Here is a 21390-nt window from a genome sequence, read left to right on the forward strand (position 1 = left end):
AATATTCTAGCAGAGACTAGTATAGATCTTCTCTCACTAAGTTTGTGTTAAAATTTGTTCCTTCTTGTTTCAGTATGCCATAAGTATCGACGAAAATGCTCTATACCCAGAATTGCTCCAAATAAGAGTAATTGATTTGGATGAAGAGTACTCAGCTAACTGGATGGCAGTAATTTTCTTTATCTCTGGAAATGAGGGAAATTGGTTTGACATAGAAATGAATGAAAGAACAAATGTGGGAATTTTAAAGGTTATTAAGGTATGGTGTAACTATCCTAAACATGTTCTTTACCTGGTCTCTTTTTTAAATGATAAGGTTAAAATAAAATAATGTTAACATTTTACAAACTTGAGTCAGTAAAAGAATAAAAATTACTGTGTTCTGTTGTTATATATGACATACAGCTTTTTCATATGAAGTCTTTCTGCTTCTATCATTTCAGGAAAATAGGCATTGAACTTTAACTTGAAACTGCTTTTATCAGTACAGTACTCCCCAACAGATCATATAAATTGAAAGCATTTTTAAATAAGAATCTTATTTTATGCTTACAACAAAGTGTGATTAATCCTTAAGGTTGTTTTAAGAGTATTTTTTAAACACAGATTTAACATGGGCTTTAAAAAAATGTGATCATGTCAACATTTTAAGTCAATTATTGTGCACCAAGAATATTTATCATGTAAATTAAAAGTTGTTTATTCCTTCAGTGTGTTTTTATAAAATTAAAATTAAGTTAATGTGATTGTAGAATTATCATATTGCCATCTCACTAGGGCTGCTGACCAAGGCTTATTAGAAATACGAATATACTAGCGATTTGGTCAAAGTCAACCATATTCTGCTGTGTCCCACCACATTTACCTACAGTAGAATTTCCTGAGATGTGAGAAAAAATGCCTGACTCCTAGGGAAAAGATAGTGAAGGTTTCTCCCTGTGCTACAAGACTTGTAGAGTCCATTTCCTAAAGCCGTGCATGGATTGTATGTGATGCATGCAATATGCATTCCTCATGGTAAAATGTCATCACTTTTTAACTATTTCTTTCTTTCAGAATAGCTCTGGGAAACAGACTCTTGATGAAGTTTGTCCCCATAGGAATTTGTGATCTTTTGCCTCCCATGTCTATAGTTTTCATTTACTTGAAGCAGTGTGCAAAAGCTTTAGTTTTTCCCTCACATTATCCCTGCAAATTAGGTTATATCGTGCCCATATTGCACTTAAAGACATTGAGGCTCAGAGAGAGTATGTAACCTGCTCAAGTTCTCATAGCTACTAAGTGGCACAGCCAACATTCAAACCCAGGTTTCTCTAGTTATGAAGTTCACATTCTTTCTATGATCCTACCTAGTTTACAATTTGGGGGAAATTGGATCCTAATCTATTTCACCCCAAACTACTATATTACATTAGAAAATTAGGTAATCTATTTGTCATCATTATCTCTACCTGTAAAATGGGGACAATGATTTTTCTCCCAGACAGGACATCATATATTAAATCCTTTGTTATAATTATACATGTGTGCATGTGTAATATATATGTGTAGATAATTTTATAGCCATTATTTGAATTGCAAATAAAACCAACATTAAAAACAAAGATTTTAATTTTAGCTCACTAGGAGAGCTCAATGTGTAATTCTCTATTTTTATCTAAATTACTGTCATGAAAATTTTGAAAAATATATTTGGTACATATGACCATAATGTCGTAGTTGTTTGTGGATTTTATGAGTTGTAGATATCAATATCATCTTTCATAATAGAAATTATCTTTATAAAATAATAATTATTTTATAATATAAAGTGAATTTTTCTATAATATGTTGAATAAAATAAAAAAATTTTTCCATCATGTATATATTACATTCTATTACCTGACTTATTCAAAGAATCACATTTATAAAAGCAAAATTTCTTCTAAATAGTTCTTCTTTATGGATAAAACCAGTCAAATGGTTGAACCTCCAATATATTGACCCATACCTTATAATAAATAGAGCTGCTTTTCTGAGAAACATGAAATGATTAAAGCAAACATAAATTGTCTTTGCATTACAAAATACATGAATTTGACCATGTGCATTACTTTAAGTTTTAATTTGTTTGGTGGACAATTAGAGCACATATCATACATTTTCAGCTTTTCAACAATGGATCTTCGACAATTGGGTTTTTTCTAACTATATTTGCACACATTTACTTTGAATAAAAATAAAGTAAGAATAGACTATGCACCTACATGCATTTATATTTCATTAAGGAAAGAGAATGTAAGAATTTTTTTTTTTTTTTGCTATTTTCAGATGACTTTTTTATTTGCAATGTTTTGTCTTTTTATAGTAAAACTGTTTCACTCTGTATTTTCTAGCCCCTAGATTATGAAGCTATGAAGAATCTGCAACTTAGTATAGGTGTTAGAAATAAAGCCGAATTTCATCATTCAATTATGTCTCAATATAAACTCACAGCAACTGCAGTCTCTGTGACTGTGTTAAATGTAATTGAAGGCCCAGTGTTCCGTCCAGGTACAAAGACATATGTAGTAAATAGTAAAATGGGAGCAAATTATAAAGTGGGAGAGTTCGTAGCTATTGACCAGGACACAGATGGACCTTCAACAACTGTTAGGTAAGAATGACATTTTCTAACTAATTTTCACCACATGAAATTGAATATTTATGTTCTTTTTAGAAAATTTAAGTATCTGAATTAAAATATTTTTCATTATTTTTGAAACCATCATTCAACTGTAAAAAGTACTAGCTACTGAGTTGTTACTTGTGTTTAACTTAAGAAGATATAAAAATTTATGCAAGATGTAAGATAGTTAACTGTAAAGATGTAATATGTGAAAATAATATACCTCAAAAGTTTTGACATTCCTGTGTTTATATATCTTATTGATCAATTAGCTAATTTCCACATGCCATAAATATTCCCTCAAAATCTTCTATAAAAACTGATTTTCCCATTGCAAATTTGCCCAGCTCGAAATCAATTAGATTTCATTAGCTCATTTCAATTATATCTTCTAATTTAATCACTAATTAATATTGGTCAATACACTTTGGTGTGAAAAATTAATTATATTAAGAAAAATTTGTGCCATTTTCAAAAACTCTAGATATCCAAATGTTTTAGCTTAGTTGTGAAAAATCCGTGTGTGTGTGTGCACATGTATTTGCACATGAGACTGTGATCAAGAGGAACATTGGGAAAAGACCTCACAAGTGAATTCTAAAAGTTCTTCCTCTGTGTTCTCCTCACATGGTGTGAGCAGTTCTGCTACAGCTGTTATCACACTGTGCCACCATGGCTGACAAACTTTCCTGTACACCACAGGAGTGAGTCCCCACCCATCTCCTCTCTAAGTTAGTTCCCTGAGATTAGCACAAGGCCTGAGACAGAGAGGTCTCTAACCAATGTTTGTTTCACAAGTATGTAAATGAGGAGGAAAACACTGAAGTCAAAGATGAGGAGAGAAAGAGAACAGGGTAGAGGAAAAAGGCAAGCACATATTTTGGAATTTAAAAGAAGTCTTGTACAATTACTGTGCATGTGAGGAGGAGGAGTGGAAATAGGGAGAACGTGCACACCAAGCTGATGAAGAGGTAACTTCTTTGGTAAGAGAATAGTTTAGAATTAAGAGCAGCACAGGAAATCCTAAAATCTGGGTCTTCAGGGTTACTTCTGCTACCAAAATCAAATGAAAATGGAACTGTAATCATCAAAGCATCCAAGTGGGCATAGAAAGACATTCCATTGGAAATGGCTGCTCAGTAATTCTTTTTTTCTTAAATTTAAATCTTAGTCTACTTCTGAATGGCCCTGACCAGGACACAGGTGGACCTTCAACAACTGTTAGGTAAGAACGATGTTTTCTAACTAATTTTCACCACATGAAATTGAATATTTATGTTCTTTTTAGAAAATTTAAGTATCTGAATTAAAATATTTTTCATTATTTTTGAAACCATCATTCAACTGTAAAAAGTACTAGCTACTGAGTTGTTACTTGTGTTTAACTTAAGAAGATATAAAAATTTATGCAAGATGTAAGATAGTTAACTGTAAAGATGTAATATGTGAAAATAATATACCTCAAAAGTTTTGACATTCCTGTGTTTATATATCTTATTGATCAATTAGCTAATTTCCACATGCCATAAATATTCCCTCAAAATCTTCTATAAAAACTGATTTTCCCATTGCAAATTTGCCCAGCTCGAAATCAATTAGATTTCATTAGCTCATTTCAATTATATCTTCTAATTTAATCACTAATTAATATTGGTCAATACACTTTGGTGTGAAAAATTAATTATATTAAGAAAAATTTGTGCCATTTTCAAAAACTCTAGATATCCAAATGTTTTAGCTTAGTTGTGAAAAATCCGTGTGTGTGTGTGCACATGTATTTGCACATGAGACTGTGATCAAGAGGAACATTGGGAAAAGACCTCACAAGTGAATTCTAAAAGTTCTTCCTCTGTGTTCTCCTCACATGGTGTGAGCAGTTCTGCTACAGCTGTTATCACACTGTGCCACCATGGCTGACAAACTTTCCTGTACACCACAGGAGTGAGTCCCCACCCATCTCCTCTCTAAGTTAGTTCCCTGAGATTAGCACAAGGCCTGAGACAGAGAGGTCTCTAACCAATGTTTGTTTCACAAGTATGTAAATGAGGAGGAAAACACTGAAGTCAAAGATGAGGAGAGAAAGAGAACAGGGTAGAGGAAAAAGGCAAGCACATATTTTGGAATTTAAAAGAAGTCTTGTACAATTACTGTGCATGTGAGGAGGAGGAGTGGAAATAGGGAGAACGTGCACACCAAGCTGATGAAGAGGTAACTTCTTTGGTAAGAGAATAGTTTAGAATTAAGAGCAGCACAGGAAATCCTAAAATCTGGGTCTTCATGGTTACTTCTGCTACCAAAATCAAATGAAAATGGAACTGTAATCATCAAAGCATCCAAGTGGGCATAGAAAGACATTCCATTGAAAATGGCTGCTCAGTAATTCTTTTTTTCTTAAATTTAAATCTTAGTCTACTTCTGAATGGCCCCATGCAGCTGGGACTGCCCTGAAAAAGGAAACAGTAATAGTCTCTAATCGTTGAAAACTATATCTGGGGGGGTATAATTACTAGCTGGAAAAATACAATTTATAATTGAAATGTCTTTTTTTTTGAGATGACTGACATTAATTTGTATTATTTTCTTTCAAATACAGATATGTAATGGGAAATAATCCAGCCAATCTGCTAGCTGTTGACTCAAAAACAGGCATAATCACTTTGAGAAATAGAGTTACCATGGAACAATATAACATGCTTAATGGAAAATACCAAGGAACAATTCTGTCTATAGATGGTAAGAAATCAATTTAACTTTTTCTTCTTCTGGAGGAAGATAGATAGATATAGATATAGATATATACTCAGATAGTAATTTTTTTAATTATTATATTTTAAATCATCCCCTTTTCTAACAAAAGTTGTCATTTTGGGGATTATAGACTCAAATCCTAATGATACAGGCAGTATAATTTAGTGGCTAAGAGCATGAGCTCTGAAGTGAGAATGAATTGGTATCTAGTACCATCACTTCCCAGCTATGAGATCTTGCAGAAGTTATTTAATCCATCTATACTGCAGTCTTCTCTCTTTTTTGTTTTATTGGTTATATGTATTAATGGGGTACAAAGCTGACTGTCACCACTTGTGCCCAAGATATGATGGCCAGATCAACACTGTCAGCAACCCCATTACCACAAATTGTGATTATTCCCAGTGTTCCCCACTGAATTAATCCCCAACATCCCACCCCTTCCTCCCACCCCCACCGCACTCTGTAACCCTAGGTATGCTGTCTCCCTCTGCAAGTCCCACACAACACTGTGGTCTTTCTTTCTTTCTTTCCTTCTTTCTCTCTTAGCATCCACTTATGAGTGAGGACATGCAATATTTTTCCCTCTGTGCCTGGCTTATTTCACTCAACATAATTTTCTCCAAGCTCATCCATGTTGCTGAAAATGGCAGAATTTCATTCTTTTTTTACAGCATGATAGTATTCCATGGTGTATATATACCACAATTTCTTTATCCAGTCATCTGTTGGTGGACATTTAGGTTGGTTCCATATCTTGGCTATTGTAAATAGAGCTGCGATGAACATGGGAATACAGGTCTCCCTTCGACATGATGATTTCCATTCCTTTGGGTATATACCTAGAAGTGGGATTGCTGGATCATATGGTTGTTTGAGAAAACTCCATACTGTTTTCCATAGTGGTTGTACTAACTTAGAGTCCCACCAACAGTGTAAGAGCATTACCTTCTCTCCACATCCTTGTCAGCATTTGTTATTCTCTTGTCATTTTCATTAAAGCCAGTATAAATGGGTGAGGTGATATCTCAATGTGGTTTTAATCTGCATTTCCCTGCTGATTACTGATGCAGAGCATTTTTTTAAGTGCCTGTTTCCCATTTGCTTGTCTTCCTTAGAAAAATGTCTATTCAGCTTCTTTAACCATTTTTTAATTGGGTTAATTTGTTTCTTCCTGTGTAATTGCTTGAGTTCCTTGTATATTCTGAATATTAATCCCTTGTTGGATGTATAGTTTGTAAATATTTTCTCCCACTCTATAGGTTGTTGTTTCACTCTGTTGGTTGTTTCTTTTGCTGTGTGCAAGCTTTATAGTTTGATATAGTCCCATTTGTTTATTTTTTCTTTCATTGCTCATGCTTTTGGGCTCTTGTTCATAAAGTCTGTGCTTACTCCTAGTTCCTGAAGTGTTTCCACGGTGTTTTCCCTTAGGGGTGTTACAGTTTCAGGTCTTATACTTAAGTCCTTAATCCATTTTGAGTTGATTTTGGTATATGGGGAGAGGTGCATGTCAAGTTTTATTCTTCTGCATATGGATATCCAATTTTCCCAGCACCACTTATTGAGGAGGCAGTCTTTTCCCCAATGTATGTTTTTGTTACCTTTGTCAAATATCAATTGACTGTAAGTCTGTGGGTTGATTTCTGGGTTGTCTATTCTGTTCCACTGGTCTGAGTGTCTATTTTTATGCCAGTACCATGCTGTTTGGGTTATAATAGCTTTGTACTATAGTCAGGTAGTGTTATGCCTCCAACTTTACTTATTTATTTTTTTGCTAAGGATTGCTTTGGCTATTCATAGTCTTTTGTTGTTACATATGAGTGTTAGAATTTTTTTTCTACTTCTGTGAAGAATGTCACTGGTATTTTAATGGAAATTGCACTGAATCTATAGATTGCTTTGGGTGGTATGAACATTTTCACAATGTTTATTCTTTCAAACCAAGAGCATGGAATGTCTTTCCATATTGTTGTGTCTTCTTTAATTTCCTTCAGTAGTGATTTGCAGTTCTCATTGTTCAGATCTTTTACCTCCTTGGTTAAATTGATTCTTTGTTGTTGTTGTTGTTGTTGTTGTTGTTTTGTGTGTGTGTGTGTAACTATTGCAAATGGGCTTACTTTCTTGATTTCTCTTTCTGTTAGCTCATTACTGGAGAATATAAATACACTGATTTGGGGGTGTTGATTTTGTATCCTGCAACATTACTGAAATTATTAGCCAGCTCTAAGAGTTTTTTGATAGAGTCTTTACGTTTTTCTACATATAGAATCATGTCATCTGCAAGTAGGAACAGTTCGACTTCATCTTTTCCAATCTAGGTGCTCTTTATTTCTTTCTATTGCCTGATTGCTCTGGCTAATACTTCCAGAAATATGTTAAATAGGAGTGGTGAGAGTGGGCATCCTTGTTTTATTCCTGTTCTTAAGGGAAAAGCCTTCAGTTTTTCCTCATTCAGCATAATATTGGCAATGGGTTTGTCATATATGGCTTTTATTGTGTTGAGGTATTTTCCTTCTACACCTAATTTGCTGAGAGTCATTATCATGAAGAGATATTGAATTTTGTCAAATGCTTTCTCAGCATCTATTGAGATAATCATATGGTTTTTGTCCTTGATTTTGTTGATGTGGTGTATCTCATTCATTGACTTACATATGTTGAACCATCCTTGCATCCCTGGGATGGATCCTACTTGATCATGGTGTATAATTTTTTTGATGTGTTGCTGTATTCTGTTTACTAATATATTGTTGAGGATTTTTGCATCTATGTTTATCAGAGATATTGGGCTGTAGTTTTCTTTTTTTGTTGTATCTTTGTTTGATTTGAGTATTAGGGTGATGCTGGCCTCATAGAATGAGTTTGGGAGAATGGCCTCTGTTTCAGTATTGTGCCACCATTTGAAGATAATTGTTATTCATTCCTCCTTAAAGATTTGGTAGAATTCAGCAGTGGAGACATCCAGTCCTTGGCTTTTCTTTGTTGAAAAACTGCTGATTACTGCTTCAATCTTGTTGCTTATTATTGGTCTTTTCAGGTTTTGTATTTCTTCTTTGTTCAATCTTGGTAGTTTATAGGTGTCCAGAATTTATCCATTTCCTCTGGGATTTCAAACCTGTTGGTGTATTGTTATTTATAATAGTCTATTGATTCTCTTATTTCTGTGATATTGGTTGTAATGTCTCCTTTATCATTTCTGATTTTTGTTGTTTGGGTCTTTTCTCTTCTTTTTTTGTTAGCCTAGCTAATGGTTTATCTGTTTTGTTTATCTTCTTAAAAATACAACTTTTCGCTTCATTGATCTGTGTATCTTTTTTGGTTCTCTTTCTTTTAGTTCTACTCTGATCTTAATTATCTCTTTCCATTTACTAATTTGGAATTGTATTGTTCTTATTTTTCTAGTTCTTTGATGTGTAGCATTAGATCGTTTATTTGAAATCTTTCTATTCTTTTGATGTAAGTTTTATTGCAATAAACTTCCCTCTTACTACTGATTTTGCAGTATCCCACAGTTTGGTAATGATGTGTCTTATTTTCATTAGTTTCAAGAAATATTTTGATTTTCTGTTTAATTTCTACTTTAACCATTGAGTCTTTCACAGGAGCATGTTGTTTAATTTCTATATATTCATTTAGTTTCCAGAGTTTTGCTTGTTATTGATTTCTAGTTTTAATCCACAGTGGTCTGAAAAGATACTTGAAATGATTTTGATTTTTTAAAATTTGTTAAGACTTGATTTGTGACCTAACATATGGTCTGTCTTGGAGAAAGGTCCATGCACTGATGAGAAAGATTTATTTTCTATAGTCATTGGATGAAATGTTCTGGTCCAATTGGTCTAAAGTATAATTTAAATCCTATGTTTTCTCTGTTGATTTGTTGCCTGGATTATCTGTCCAATGATGAGAAGGGGAGGTTATGTCCCTCACTATTATCATATTGGGGTCTATCTCTTTTTTTAGTTCTAATAGTGTTTTCTTTATATATCTGGGTGTTCTAGTGTTGGGTGCGTGTAGATTTATGATTGTTATGTCTTCTCGCTTGATCGATCCTTTTATCATTATGTAGTGGCCTTCTTTGTCTCTCTGTATGATTTTTGGTTTAAAGTCTATTTTATACAGTATATGAATAGAGCTACTCCAGGTTATTTTTTGTTTCCATTTGTGTGGTATATCTTTTGCATCCCTTCACTATTAGTTTGTGTGCATCTTTATTGGTGAGAAGAGTCTGTTGATGACAGCATATAGTTGGGTCTTGCTTTTTGATTCAATCCATCATGCTGTGTCTTTTGAGTGAGGAGTTTAATTAATTTACATTTAGAATTGTTACTGAGAGTTATTATCTTATTCCTGGCATTTTGTGGTTTTTTGTTTAGATGTTTTGAGTATCATTTGTTCCTTACTTCTCCCTTGATTGTTGGTCTTTCAGTTTTGTGGGGGGCGGGGTGCTAAGATTTAGTTTCTTCTGTCTTTCTCATTTGCATTTGTGTTTTACTGCTGGGTTTTGTTCTTACTTGTGTATTCGTGATAGTGATTATTGTTTTTCAGATATCAGATGCAGGACTCCCTTGAGAATTTCTTGCAGGACTAGTTGTGTGGTGATGAACTCCTGCAGTTTTTGTTTGTTTGGGAAATACACTATTTCTCCCTCATTTCTGAAGGATAATCTTGCTGGGTATAGGATTCTTGGCTGGCAGGTTTTTCTTTTAGTATTTTGAATATGTCATCCCATTTTCTTCTTGCTTATAGAGTTACAGTTGAGAAGTCTGCTGTTAGTCCGATGAGGGCTCCCTTATAAGTGACTGGACACTTTTCTCTTGCTGCTTTTAGCATTCTCTCTTTGTCTTTGACCTTTGTGTCTCAAATAGGATATTTTTGGATTGAAACTTGGGATCTTTGACCTTCCTGGATCTGAATGTCTGTGTCTCTCCCTATACCTGGGAAGTTTCAATTACTATTTCATTGAATAGATTTTCAATGCCTTTACTTTTCTCCTCCCCTTCAGGGACACCCATGATTTGGATGTCTGTGCGCTTATGGTTGTCTGCTAGCTCTCTTACAGATTCTTCATTTTTTTTAAATTCTTTTTTTCCTTTTTCTTATCTGCCTGAGTTATTTCATAAAGGCCATTGTTGAGTTTGGATATTCTTTCTTCAGCTTGTTCTAGTCTGCTGCTTAAGCTCTTGATTGTGTTTTTTATTTCATTGAATGCATCTTTTGGTTCCAGGAGTTCTGCTATATCATTTTTTGAGGTATTAATCTCTTTGTAAATTTCATCCTTCATATCCTGGATATTTTTTCTCATTTTACTGTGTTGTCTTACAGAGTCCTCTTTTATCTCATTGAGTTTTCTTAAGATAGTCACTCAGATTCCTTTTCAGTTATTTCTAGGGTTTCCTGTTCTTTAAGGTCTGGTACTTGAGAGTTACTGAATTCTTTAGGTGGTGTCATATTTTCTGATTTTTTCATATTTCTAATATCTCTATGTTGATTTTTGGTCATCTGGTAGATCAGTTGCTTCTTCTATTACTCTGGAATGGACTTTGAGCAGAAAGACTCCTTCCTCTTTTCCAGGTTCATCCAGTGACTCTCCATGTATCAATAGAGTCAAATATATAGTGGGTTACCTGCACAGCAGTCATGGACGTTATTAAGGCAGTAAGCCTTCCTCGCAACAGTATTAGCAGTGGTGGTGACTGTTGTGGACCACTTCCATGGAGGCTTGTGAAGCCACTCATGGTGGTGGCACAGTGTGAAATCCTGCCTTCTGCTTGGGCAGGACAGGGGTCTGGCAAGGGGCTGAACTGTTCTCCTGCCTGTCTGGGTGCCTCCCCCATCAGTGGCAGTACATCCTGGTGTCCTACCTTCTGCATAGTGGGGCATGGTTCTGGCAGGTGGCTGGCCTGTTCTCTTGCCTGCCTTGGTGCCTCCCCCATCAGATGTAGCATGCTGCAGGGTCCCAGTCTTCTCTTCTGTAAAATGGGACATTAACAATAAGAATTTAGAAGGACATGATAATAATAAAAATAACAACAAAAACAATAATAGAATTAGCATAGTTTTAGCTGACATAGGCCTGATATCAAATAGATTGGATTTAAACCTATCTCTGTTACATACTTCCAGAGATGTTTTTATTCATTTATTCAAAAATTACATGTTGAATACTAACTAAATGTCAGCCATTGTGCCAGGTTCTAGGGTCACATCAATGAATAAAGTCAGACAAATGAACTCACATCTATATAATAGACATAACAAAAATAACCTCAAACAAATTATTCCTCTATTTTTATCCAATAATTCCACTTTTGATAATTTAGAAAAAGTCCTAAATATAAAAACTGAATGCACACAGATGTTAATTACAGAACTCTTTAATAATTAAATATTGAAAGCAATATCAGTAATAGGTAACTGGGTAGGTACACCATGGTCCACTTGATATAAAATTATGTAGCCATCAAAAACTATTTAATCAAAAAATTTATTAAAACATGAAAGAATGCCTATAGTTTAAAGTAAAAGATATAAAATGAAATGAACCACATGATTATATAAATGTAACATAAATAATAAGCAGCCCTTAGACATTATAATTAAGGATAAAAGATCATCAAAAAAATATCAACAGAGGTTGTCCTTGGGAACTGCTACTAGGGTTTGTTTTTTGTTTTTATTTGGCTTCTTTCTATAATTCTGTACTTTTCAAATTACATATAATATTTAGTTATCATGTAAAGAAATAATTTAGTAAATAGTATTACTAGTAGTAATAATAGTAACATTAATAACAAAAATATAAAATAATTTAATTGATTTAAAAACTGAGTCACAGACAAATGGGAGTAAAGACATTGAAATAAGTATTGATGCAAAAAGAAAATAGTTCCATGTTGTTCAACAATTACTACACTAAATGTATAAAATATTTCTTCCATTTTGAACCTTGTTACAGATGCTCTTCAGAGAACTTGCACCGGTACAGTTATTATTGACCTTGATGGTTCTGGCTGGGTAAATGGAAGTGAGACTAGTACAAGCAGTGGTACAGGTCCTAGTACAGATACTAGCACATCCAATGGACAAAGTGGAGGTGGCACCATCACCATCACAGATAATTCTTCCAATGGTGGAGACAAAAATGTCAACACGGTATCCCCTTCTGAAGAAACAACTGTAGGAGGTGGTAATCCTGAGGCACTTCTCTCAGATAATGTACACTTTGGTCCTGCTGGCATTGGACTACTCATCATGGGATTTTTGGTCTTATTATGTAAGTATTTTAACAATCCTATTTATACATATTATATATAATGTTTATATATGATATATTTAATATATGTATGTATATGTTTACATATAATATAATATTCATAGTATAATATGATATTTATATGTAATATATATATGTCCCCTTGCTCAAAGAAAAAATGGTAGAGGAGATGAGTTTTCTGTTTCTTTGATAAAATACATTTTACAAATTCTTATTTTGCACAATTATCAAGAAATTTCTATGCTGAGTGCTTGGTTTATAAGATGAAAAAAAATCAAACATCTTGACTCCTTATAGTACAGTGGAGGATAAAAACTTGTTTGCAGTCAGTCTTTATGTAATGGGGAAGTGTCATAACAAGCATGCTCAAATTGCTATTTGAGTGAAGAAGACAATCAGAAATAATTTAATGAAACAATCAGGAAAGACTACATAGAGAAAGTAATCTCTGAGCTGTGTTTTAACAATTGAATAGGAATTAGCCTGGTGAACAAGAGAAAGAGACCACAATACAAGGAGAAAAAAAATCTATGTGCAGTAACCGAAAAGAATGAGTGCAAGGTACTGAAATAAAGGACACCAGTGTGGAAGAAATAAAGGATGTGCATGACAGTGTAGTGAGAGCTGAGACTAGCATGTGACTCATAGATTTTATGCTATGCAAAGGCTGCAGAGCTTAAGCAAAAGAGAGTCAAATAGACCTAGTTACCGGTTGAACTCCCCTTTCTAAACCTAATTGTCTGAATCTTTCAAAGGTTACCTAACCTTTCTGAGTCTCACTTTTGTCATCTGTGAAACAATAAAACTTACTTCACAATATTGATTTGATCATGAAAAAGAAATACCACACATGAGGCATTTAGCACATTCTAGGCCACAAAACTAGCCCTAATCAAGGATGTAGCCATTTGAATAGAATCCAGTAAATTCTCCAGGTGGTCTTAATATTGCCTTGGATGATGATAGAAATTAAGGTGGATAATCAAATTATATGAGGCATTGCCATTTTCAAGTGTAGAATCATAAATTCTTAGTGGCAGAAGATACTTCAGATATTTAATTAAAACATACATTAAAAATGTGGTCAGGGCACTTACATATGAAATATTTTTTCTACCTTCATTTCTCTTAATGCATGTACAGCCATAAGTAGATTATTATTCAATAAATTTATTTGTAAACTGGATTTTCTCTGATTTTAAACAGCTCACCTTTTTAACTTTTTAATCACCATTGAATTTATATAAACTACAAATAGTCTGGACACACTGATAACACAACTTAAAGTTGAGACTCTTTTTTCCATGATTTAAAATATATTTCAAAAAAATAAAATGTCTGCATTAAGTAATAGGTGTTCGTTCTTATTGGCTTAAAATAAATTGAAGTAATAGCCAGGAAAAGTTCTGTGAAAGGAGGAATAAGTTTTAAAAAAAGAAAGCATTCTCATCAGAATTAACCGAGGCGAGAAAAATGCAAAAACACCAGCAAATTTGAAGACTAGAACATAAAATATATATGAGAAAAGATAATTCTCTAATTGTTTAACTGTATTGATTATCAACCAATATTATAAAACTTTAAAATGTAATATTTTATAAGAGTAACCTAATTGCTCAGGTGCTGATTTCACTACTATAAATACCTAACTTTTATTTTGAGTTTGTTTTGTATACTGGTGACTACCTTTGGGTAGTGTAGTTAATAACAGATTTAAAAATGATATTTCGGTCTTATAGTCAATACCTCTGGATTCAAAGTTTTCTCTCAGCCTAGCAGATATTCAAAAAAGCAGGACACATGGGATTCTTTTCCTCCTTTTCCTCCTTTTTCCTTTTCCCCCTGTCTCCCTTATTTCTATCCTTACCACCTTCCTTCCCTACCTTACTTCCTTCTTTTTCCCTTTCTTCCTCTCTCCCACTTTTTATTTACATAGCCCTTCTTACATTCATTTTTTTATTCAAAACCATTTATCAGATTATATAATATAAAAGAATAATAATAAATAGATGACTCAGAAAACTCTAATTGACTAACAGCAAAAGACATTGTTAAGCAGGGTGATGTTCTCTATTTGTGTAAGAGCAATTTAAAGAAAAGATATCTGAGTAGGGGAAAATAATAGCCTCAGACAGGATAATTGCTGCAAGTATGAATACGATTTTGCTGTTGAAAAAAAGGCAAGCACGTGTGAGAGGAGGAAAATAAACACATGGAAGAGAAAACACAAAGACTCAAACATATTGCCTGACCTCTCCAGTTTTCCTTCTCTCCTTTAATATTTTCCTGAGTAATTACATGGAAATACTCATCAGTTTTAATAGTTGAATACTATTTGTAATTTTAAGAATACAAAACAAATTAAAATTGATTGCAGTCTACTATACTAAAACTCGCATTTATTTTGGTGTCTGAACATATTTCGTTAGTTTTTTGAAACTTCCCTAATAATTTTAGAATCAAATGGAGTTATACATATATGTATTTTTTTAATTTGAACATTTACTTGTACATATTTATGGGGCACAGTGTGTTGCTTCAATACATGCATATACTTAGAGTTACATTATAAATTCAAATTTAACCATAAAAAAGCAAGTAGTTTTGTTTTAATACGGGCTCACAGCTAACTCCAGTATTCCTATCCTTCTACCACCAGTGGTCCCATTTTTGTTGATCTGTTGTGAGTGCGGAGGTGCCCCTGGCGGTGGAGCCGGCTTTGAGCCTGTTCCTGAATGTTCAGATGGAGCAATTCAATCATGGGCAATAGAAGGACCACAGTCTGAACCCAGGGTGAGTGCTGATCTGTGAGAAATGGCCTTTGGTGAACCAAGCTGCTGGCGATCACTCACAGCCTACGCTAGTCTTTGTTCTGGGATAGTTAATGGGGACAATGAAGAGGCATCAAGAGCACATCAAAATTAGATGGAAGTAATCAGGGAAGGCTTTTTAAATGAGGTTCAGGTTTTATTTTTTTTATTTTTTTTTTTTTCCTTTTCCTTTTTGTCTTTTTTCGTGACCAGCAACGGATCGCAACCCTCAGTGTTGCGCCCGTACCGGACCGGGACTGGCAACGGGATCACAACCCTCAGTGTCGCGCCCGCACCTCACTCAGCCAGTGAGCGGCTGGTCTGTATGTGGGATCCGAACCCTCGGCGGGAGCACCGCCACGCTCCCAAGCGGCGCACTGTAGCAGTGCGCCACCAGGCCGGCCCCGAGGGGTTCGGTTTTAAAAGAATTTCAAAAGTTTCCTAAATAGTATTCTTTTAGGAAATCTGAGGTAATTTGAGAATAAACCAAGTGTGTAACTCTAGAAAGAAAAGTCATTACAAATGGGAAAATGTTGCTTTCTGTCTTGTAGGATTTGGCCACTATCTGTGTACCGCAGATACCAGCTGATAATGCAAATATAATTGAATGCATGGACACCTCAGGTAAGAAAAAAAAAAATTAACAACTCTAGTGTCTAAGAAGGGACTCTGTTTTCTCTCTTTGCATACTGTTTTTTGATGATCTTATTTGTCTTTAAAAGTGTTTATATCATTCCTTTTTAAATGACTAATTTGTAAATTAAATGGTAAGGAAAACCCTACTGTAATTATTATTCTTATATGCTGTATTTGTTAAATCTTCCTCAATCATCAGAGAGTACTTAGGAGATGACCTAAGTAGGATCTCTAAAAACAGAAGTGCTGAATTGTAACCATGAGTCAATTCTGGTCGAGAACTTTTATCTAATAGAGAAAATGTCATTTACCCTCTCCAAAACACAAACATATACATGACACATATAGATAGATAGATTCACACATATACTAATTAAAATTAAAGCACAGCCCAATAAAATAATCTGTGATCATTTAGTGAGGTTAAAATCTTCCCCCACAATTTTTTATGATTCAAGATTGCTCTGACTTTAGCTGCTTATTATGACAATGAAAAAAAAAAGCTACATTCATTATTAACATCAGCATAAATGCTACCTAAAAAAATTTGTCCGGTTTCTTAAATTGAAAGTAAATACATGAAACACTGCCAAATTTTTTCAAAGCTCTCGGCTGAGGTTGTATGCATGTGATGGAGTTTCTCCTTGTGCATGCATAATACTGTATAAATGTAACTTGTCTTAAAACAGGAGTCTAGACCAGTTTACAGGCAGAAAGCAGAGAACAATTAGAATTTCACAGTAAGTGGACAATTACTACTTTAATAAAAAGAACAATTAAAATAACTTCTTATATCTATGAAAATAGATTTCAAAGTAAATAAATGTTATTGATTAACTTATTTTTCCCTTAGTCTTTTTCAGACAGTGACCATTATTTTTCCACTTTGAACTCTTTAAAATGTAACAGGCATAAGAATCTTATAACTTATAAACTGCAAACTGCACCTTATCCAAAGAACTGGCCACACTAGTCTGTAAACCTACTTTTCCTCCTGATTTGCCCATTTTTGTTAGTAACACCAACATCACTCCACCTCAAAAGCAGAAACTCATTGCCCACTCAACTCTCCCTTTTCATTGACACCTAATCAGTTCTCAGGACTTGTCAACTCATCAAACCCAACAGCATTTATCCATGCATTTACTTCCTCATTGAGTCTACTAACCTTTGCACAAATTTTGAACAAAGCACCATGAGAGGTGTCAGGGTAACTGAAGTATGAAAAACATACTGTCCCCAGACTCAAGATCTTTTGAATATTAAAGCCATGGGACATCTACTGCATTGTGAACATTCTCCCTTCCGTGGCAGTTCTGAGTCCAGGCCATCATTTTATCTCACCTACCTCAAATATTATAACAGGCTTTTACAGCCAAGATTCTCTATGAAAACCTTTCTCCTTACCATAGCCGTGGATTCTTCTCCATAAGCGAGCTTTTCTCAAGCCTTGCTTCTGGATGACCTGTGCTTCTTATAATACATTGGGGTACTCTTATACTGTTTTTTAACTTTTAGAATTTGAGTATTTCTCCCCAATTTCCCTCAATTTGAAATCAAACTCTCTAGGTCATAGGTTTTTGTAACTTCTATGCAGCCCACACTTCCAGCCCAGCGTATAGTAGTCTCTGAACAGATAATTATCAAATTAACAAATTGGTTAATATTATTTTAAACTCAATATCATATTTGTATCTCCTTTCTTTATATATTGTCTTCTTTTTATTTCTTTGTTCACAAATGCATACTTAAATGAAGAAACCATACATTGCACCAAGTTGTTCATTTTTAGTTTACAATACACTATAGAAAGTAAATTTAATTTGATCAACACTTTTAGGAGTTTATACAAATGAGTATGGTGGCAGAGAAATGCAAGATCTGGGAGGAGGAGAAAGAACAACAGGATTTGAACTAGCAGAAGGTGTTAAAACGTCAGGAGTGCCTGAGATATGTCAAGAATATTCTGGAACATTAAGAAGAAATTCTATGAGGGAATGCAGAGAAGGAGCTCTGAATATGAATTTCATGGAAAGTTACTTCTGCCAGGTAAGGTCTCTAACCACGTGCCTTCCTTGCCATCCCTGGGCACACTGCTCTACTCCAGGCTTTCACTAATTCCCAGCAGGGCTCTGGCAGGAGTCTCTTAACTAGGTCCTCATCCTCTAATCTTCATGCACAACAGTCCATATTGCTGCTGAATAATATTTCTAAAGCCGTGACCTGAGCCCTTGACTCCCCCTCTTAAACATGGCTAATAGCTTCCAGCTCTATTTTGTCCATGGCATGAAGTCCAAACTCCTAATATGGCAATTAAAATGTTCACAGAATGATCCCTACCCTGCATCTCCAATTGACCTTACCTCTGCCTTATTCACAGCAGACCACCCACCTCCATGTCATGCTCACACTGTGCCCCTCCTGCAACACTTTTATCCCGTCACAGCTTTCACAAACCCCTACCCATCTTTCAAGACCCAGTCCAATTAGCACTGCCTCTCTAAAGTTTTTATAGTTTACTGTCATCCAAAATAGGATTAATGTTTCTACATGTGTATTTCCATAGTACTTTGTTTATAACATTTTTAAAACGTATCATTGCTAAAATCTGTTAGTTTATATGTGTGCCACACTTTTAGTGTCTCATCCATATGTTCTACACTATACAGCCAGTACCTGGCATAGTTCCAGGCACATCGTAAATGTACAATAAGAGTGGGTTCAAGAGCCATAGTACCCTTCCAGAACCTTCTATGAACCAGATGCAGATGATGAAAAGAATGTGAAGCCTGGAGAAGCAGCAGAAGGAGAATTAACTTTGTCATCCCTAGGCAGAAACACAACTGCATGCGGTTAAACACCATATGATATTCCACCTTCAGGAAGTTCCTTACTGGAAATACATTTCTGTCCTTCTACATTCTGGCCTAAAATACCTTCATTAATTCCCCTAATGGTTTAGAAGGTCACTGATGTTTTTAAATAAAATATTAGCAAAAGCCTTTCAAATAGCAATAGATAATAATGAAGCTTGTTGCTGCAATCTACAGGAATACTCCCTATCCATGTACCTACATATGAATATTATTTTCATGAAAAGTAAAATTCTGCCTCCAAACTTTTGCACATAACAGCTTCTTCCTGCCCGGAATACCCTGTCCACTTCACTTGTTCTGTCACTTCATTCCAATCTCTGATCAAACATACTTTATCAGAGATGTCCCCTGACTACGAACCTAAGAGAACAACCTCCATCACTTTCTATCCCTTTACCCTGCACCTACCACCTCCTGACATATGTGTATGCATTGCCTGCGTAACCCTACTGAAACTTAAGCCCTGCAAGAGAAGGACTTTATCTGGTATTGTTCATTACTGCAAAACCAAGTTTCTAACAGTGTGTCTGGCAAATAGCAAGTACTCAACTAGATAATTTTTTAACAAAATGGTACAATGAGTTGGTTTCTCATAAGGTATTTCTGATATTTCACCTGAAAATTTGCAATCCAGTATTATGAACAGCAAAGATGAAATAAAAGTGCACATCTGTGGGCTTTCTCTTTGAATTTAGAGAGATTCTATGTTTTAAAATTATCTTCGGTCACTTTCAGTTTTGAATCCAAAAGACGCTTAGATCCACAGTCAAATTTTCCCATTGCTGTGCCGAAAAACCACATAGCAACCAACTTTCACAGACCGTCACATTCACTGCATCTGAAAGAAAGAAAACACAATACTGAAAGAGCCCAAATCAATTATGAACTACCATTCTTAAACCAACAAATACACATTTTTGTATACTTCAAATTCAGCATTTTTATGTACCTCCTTCTAACTCAGTTATAAAATAATTCATGTAATAATTTTGTGATTTGTGTCCAGAGTGCACCATGATAAATGAGTCCATGTAAGAAAAATTTTAAAACCCTAATGTATTATTGGCATTATAGTTAAAATCATTTCTAACCTAATTATTTAAATCTTAAAGCAGCTATAGTAGATGTTAGCATTTTGTTTTATATAGCCTTCTTTGGTAGTGCTCTGAAAGAAAAAAATAATAGCAAAGACTGTACTATTATTGTTAAATATGTACTCACAGTTTTATTTTCTCTTTTCTCCACAAATTCAGAAAGCATTTGCTTATGCAGATGAAGACGAAGGACGCCCGTCCAATGACTGTTTGCTCATATATGATATTGAAGGTGTAGGTTCCCCCGCTGGCTCCGTGGGTTGTTGTAGCTTCATTGGAGAAGATTTGGATGACAGCTTCTTGGATACACTGGGGCCTAAATTTAAGAAGTTGGCAGATATCAGCCTGGGGAAAGAAATTGAATCATATCCAGAGCCTGATCTTGCTTGGCCACCTCAGAGCACTGAACCTATTTACCCCCAGCAGGGAACAGAGCCTCTGGGTAGTGGACACCCACCAATCTCCCCACATTTTGGCACTACCACAGTAATTTCTGAAAGCACCTATCCCTCGGGACCTAGTGTACAGCATCCTGTGCCTATTCCTGATCCTCTGGGCTATGGTAATGTCACTGTGACCGAGTCTTACACCACCTCTGGCACTCTGAAGCCCTCTGTCCATGTTCATGATAACCGACATGCATCAAACGTGGTGGTGACAGAGAGGGTGGTCGGCCCAATCTCTGGTGCTGGTTTGCATGGAATGTTAGAGATGCCTGACTTGAGGGATGGGTCAAACATTATAGTGACAGAAAGGGTAATAGCACCAAGTTCGAGTCTACCTACCTCTCTGACTATCCCTAATTCTAGAGAGTCTTCAAATGTGGTAGTCACAGAACGAGTAATCCAGCCAACTTCCAGCATGATGGGCAGTCTGAGTATGCACCCTGAGTTATCAAATGCCCACAATGTGATTGTGACAGAGAGAGTTGTCTCTGGCACTGGCATAAGTGGAATTGGTGGCACAGCTGGGATAAGTGGAGGCAGTGGCATAGGCGGTAGTGGCTTGGTTGGCACCAGCATGGGTGTCAGTGGCGGGGGCCTGAGTGGAGCTGGAGTCAGTGGTGGCACCATTGGGCTGAGTAACCTGGGTGGAGGTGGGGGCCTGAGTAGCAGCATGTCAGGGACAGCCACCATGGGCCACATGAGGAGTTCCTCTGACCATCACTTTAACCAGACCTTTGGATCCAACTCCCCCAGCACAGCTCGAAGCCGAATCACAAAGTACAGTACGGTACAGTATAGCAAGTAGTCAGCATCCCAGCACACTTTTTCAGAGTACTTGTGATTTAGATTCAATCCCC

The 21390-nt window shown here is 35.3% G+C and overlaps 1 protein-coding gene across 1 annotated transcript in view; it reads left to right on the forward strand.

Moving 5' to 3' along the window:
- DSG1 (desmoglein 1) overlaps nucleotides 1-21338 on the forward strand; it is a 36766-nt gene extending 15428 nt beyond the window's left edge. The window contains exons 7-14 of the mRNA XM_008582061.1: nucleotides 74-259; nucleotides 2376-2635; nucleotides 5241-5380; nucleotides 12354-12671; nucleotides 15331-15464; nucleotides 16033-16105; nucleotides 17958-18166; nucleotides 20247-21338. Of these exons, the coding sequence (XP_008580283.1) occupies nucleotides 74-259; nucleotides 2376-2635; nucleotides 5241-5380; nucleotides 12354-12671; nucleotides 15331-15464; nucleotides 16033-16105; nucleotides 17958-18166; nucleotides 20247-21338 (2412 nt within the window). The remainder of the gene's footprint in view (nucleotides 1-73; nucleotides 260-2375; nucleotides 2636-5240; nucleotides 5381-12353; nucleotides 12672-15330; nucleotides 15465-16032; nucleotides 16106-17957; nucleotides 18167-20246) is intronic.
- The last annotated feature ends 52 nt before the right edge of the window (nucleotides 21339-21390 follow it).

The sequence above is a fragment of the Galeopterus variegatus genome, unplaced genomic scaffold (genome assembly GCF_000696425.1).
Source record: "Galeopterus variegatus unplaced genomic scaffold, G_variegatus-3.0.2 Scaffold2508, whole genome shotgun sequence".
NCBI classification, from domain to species: Eukaryota; Metazoa; Chordata; class Mammalia; order Dermoptera; family Cynocephalidae; genus Galeopterus; species Galeopterus variegatus.